Here is a 1615-nt window from a genome sequence, read left to right as displayed (position 1 = left end):
TGCTTTTTCCCATACCCTCCCTCTCGAGCACTCTCTTCCTCCCTTTTGTGCGATCTCTCCTTCCCTCCCGTGCCCTCCCACTCTCTTGCGCTCCCTCCCTCCTACTCTTGTGCCTTCTCCCTCCATCCCTCCCTCCCTCTCTTGTGTGCTCTCTTCCTCCATCCCTTTCTGTCGTGTGCTCTCTTCCTCCCTCCATCCCTCTCTCATGCACTCTCATTCCCTCCTGTGCCCTCCCACTCTTGTGCTCTCGTCCTCTCTCTCTCTGATGCGCTCTCGTGCGCTCTCTCCCTCCCTCTCGTGCGCACTCTTCCTCCCGCCCTCCCTCTCTCTCGTGCGCTCTCTCCCTCCCTCTCGTGCGCACTCTTCCTCCCGCCCTCCCTCTCTCTTGTGCGCTCCCTCCCTCCCTCCCTCCCTCCCTCTCGTGCCCTCTCCCTTCCTTCCTCCATCTCTCATGTGCACTCCCTTCCTTTCTCGTGTGCTCTTCCTCCCTCTCGTGCGCTCTTTCTCCCTCTCCTGCCCTCTCTCATGCACTTTTCCTCCCTCCCTCCTGCTCTCTGTCATGCGCTCTTCCTCCTGCCCTCCCTCCCTCTCTCTTGCGCTCTCTTCCTCTCTCTCTTGTTGCGCTTGCTCGCTCCCTCCCTCTCTCTCTCTCTCATGTGCTCTCTTCCTCCCTCCCTCCCTCCCTCCCTGTCTGGTGCGCTCTTTCCCGTACCCTGCCACTCTTGCACTCCCTCCCTCTCATCTCTCGTGTGCACTCCCTTCCTTTCTTTCCTTGCTGAAAGCATTCTTTAGAAATGTTGGCCCATATTGATAGGATAGCATCTTGCAGTTGATGGAGATTTGTGGGATGCACATCCAGGGCACGAAGCTCCCGTTCCACCACATCCCAAAGATGCTCTATTGGGTTGAGATCTGGTGACTGTGGGGGCCAGTTTAGTACAGTGAACTCATTGTCATGTTCAAGAAACCAATTTGAAATGATTCGACCTTTGTGACATGGTGCATTATCCTGCTGGAAGTAGCCATCAGAGGATGGGTACATGGTGGTCATAAAGGGATGGACATGGTCAGAAACAATGCTCAGGTAGGCCGTGGCATTTAAACGATGCCCAATTGGCACTAAGGGGCCTAAAGTGTGCCAAGAAAACATCCCCCACACCATTACACCACCACCACCAGCCTGCACAGTGGTAACAAGGCATGATGGATCCATGTTCTCATTCTGTTTACGCCAAATTCTGACTCTACCATCTGAATGTCTCAACAGAAATCGAGACTCATCAGACCAGGCAACATTTTTCCAGTCTTCAACTGTCCAATTTTGGTGAGCTTGTGCAAATTGTAGCCTCTTTTTCCTATTTGTAGTGGAGATGAGTGGTACCCGGTGGGGTCTTCTGCTGTTGTAGCCCATCCGCCTCAAGGTTGTACGTGTTGTGGCTTCACAAATGCTTTGCTGCATACCTCGGTTGTAACGAGTGGTTATTTCAGTCAAAGTTGCTCTTCTATCAGTTTGAATCAGTCGGCCCATTCTCCTCTGACCTCTAGCATCAACAAGGCATTTTCGCCCACAGGACTGCCGCATACTGGATGTTTTTCCCTTTTCACACCATTCTTT

General features: G+C 53.1%; 1 protein-coding gene across 1 annotated transcript; it reads right to left on the bottom strand.

The window, feature by feature from the left end:
• Positions 1–213: 213 nt before the first annotated feature.
• LOC136713072 (octapeptide-repeat protein T2-like) lies at positions 214–561 on the bottom strand. Its single transcript, XM_066689979.1, has one exon. The coding sequence runs from the start codon at positions 559–561 to the stop codon at positions 214–216; it is 348 nt and encodes a 115-aa protein (XP_066546076.1).
• Between the last annotated feature and the right edge of the window lie 1054 nt (positions 562–1615).

The sequence above is a fragment of the Amia ocellicauda genome, chromosome 2, assembly GCF_036373705.1.
Source record: "Amia ocellicauda isolate fAmiCal2 chromosome 2, fAmiCal2.hap1, whole genome shotgun sequence".
NCBI lineage: Eukaryota > Metazoa > Chordata > Actinopteri > Amiiformes > Amiidae > Amia > Amia ocellicauda.
Note: the sequence above shows the minus strand (reverse complement) of the source record. Positions and strands in the feature narration are given on the sequence as shown.

What these genes read in the sequence shown, in the direction of transcription:
- LOC136713072 (XM_066689979.1), bottom strand. Translation starts at nt 561, where the DNA reads ATGACAGAGAGCAGGAGGGAGGGAGGAAAAGTGCATGAGAGAGGGCAG.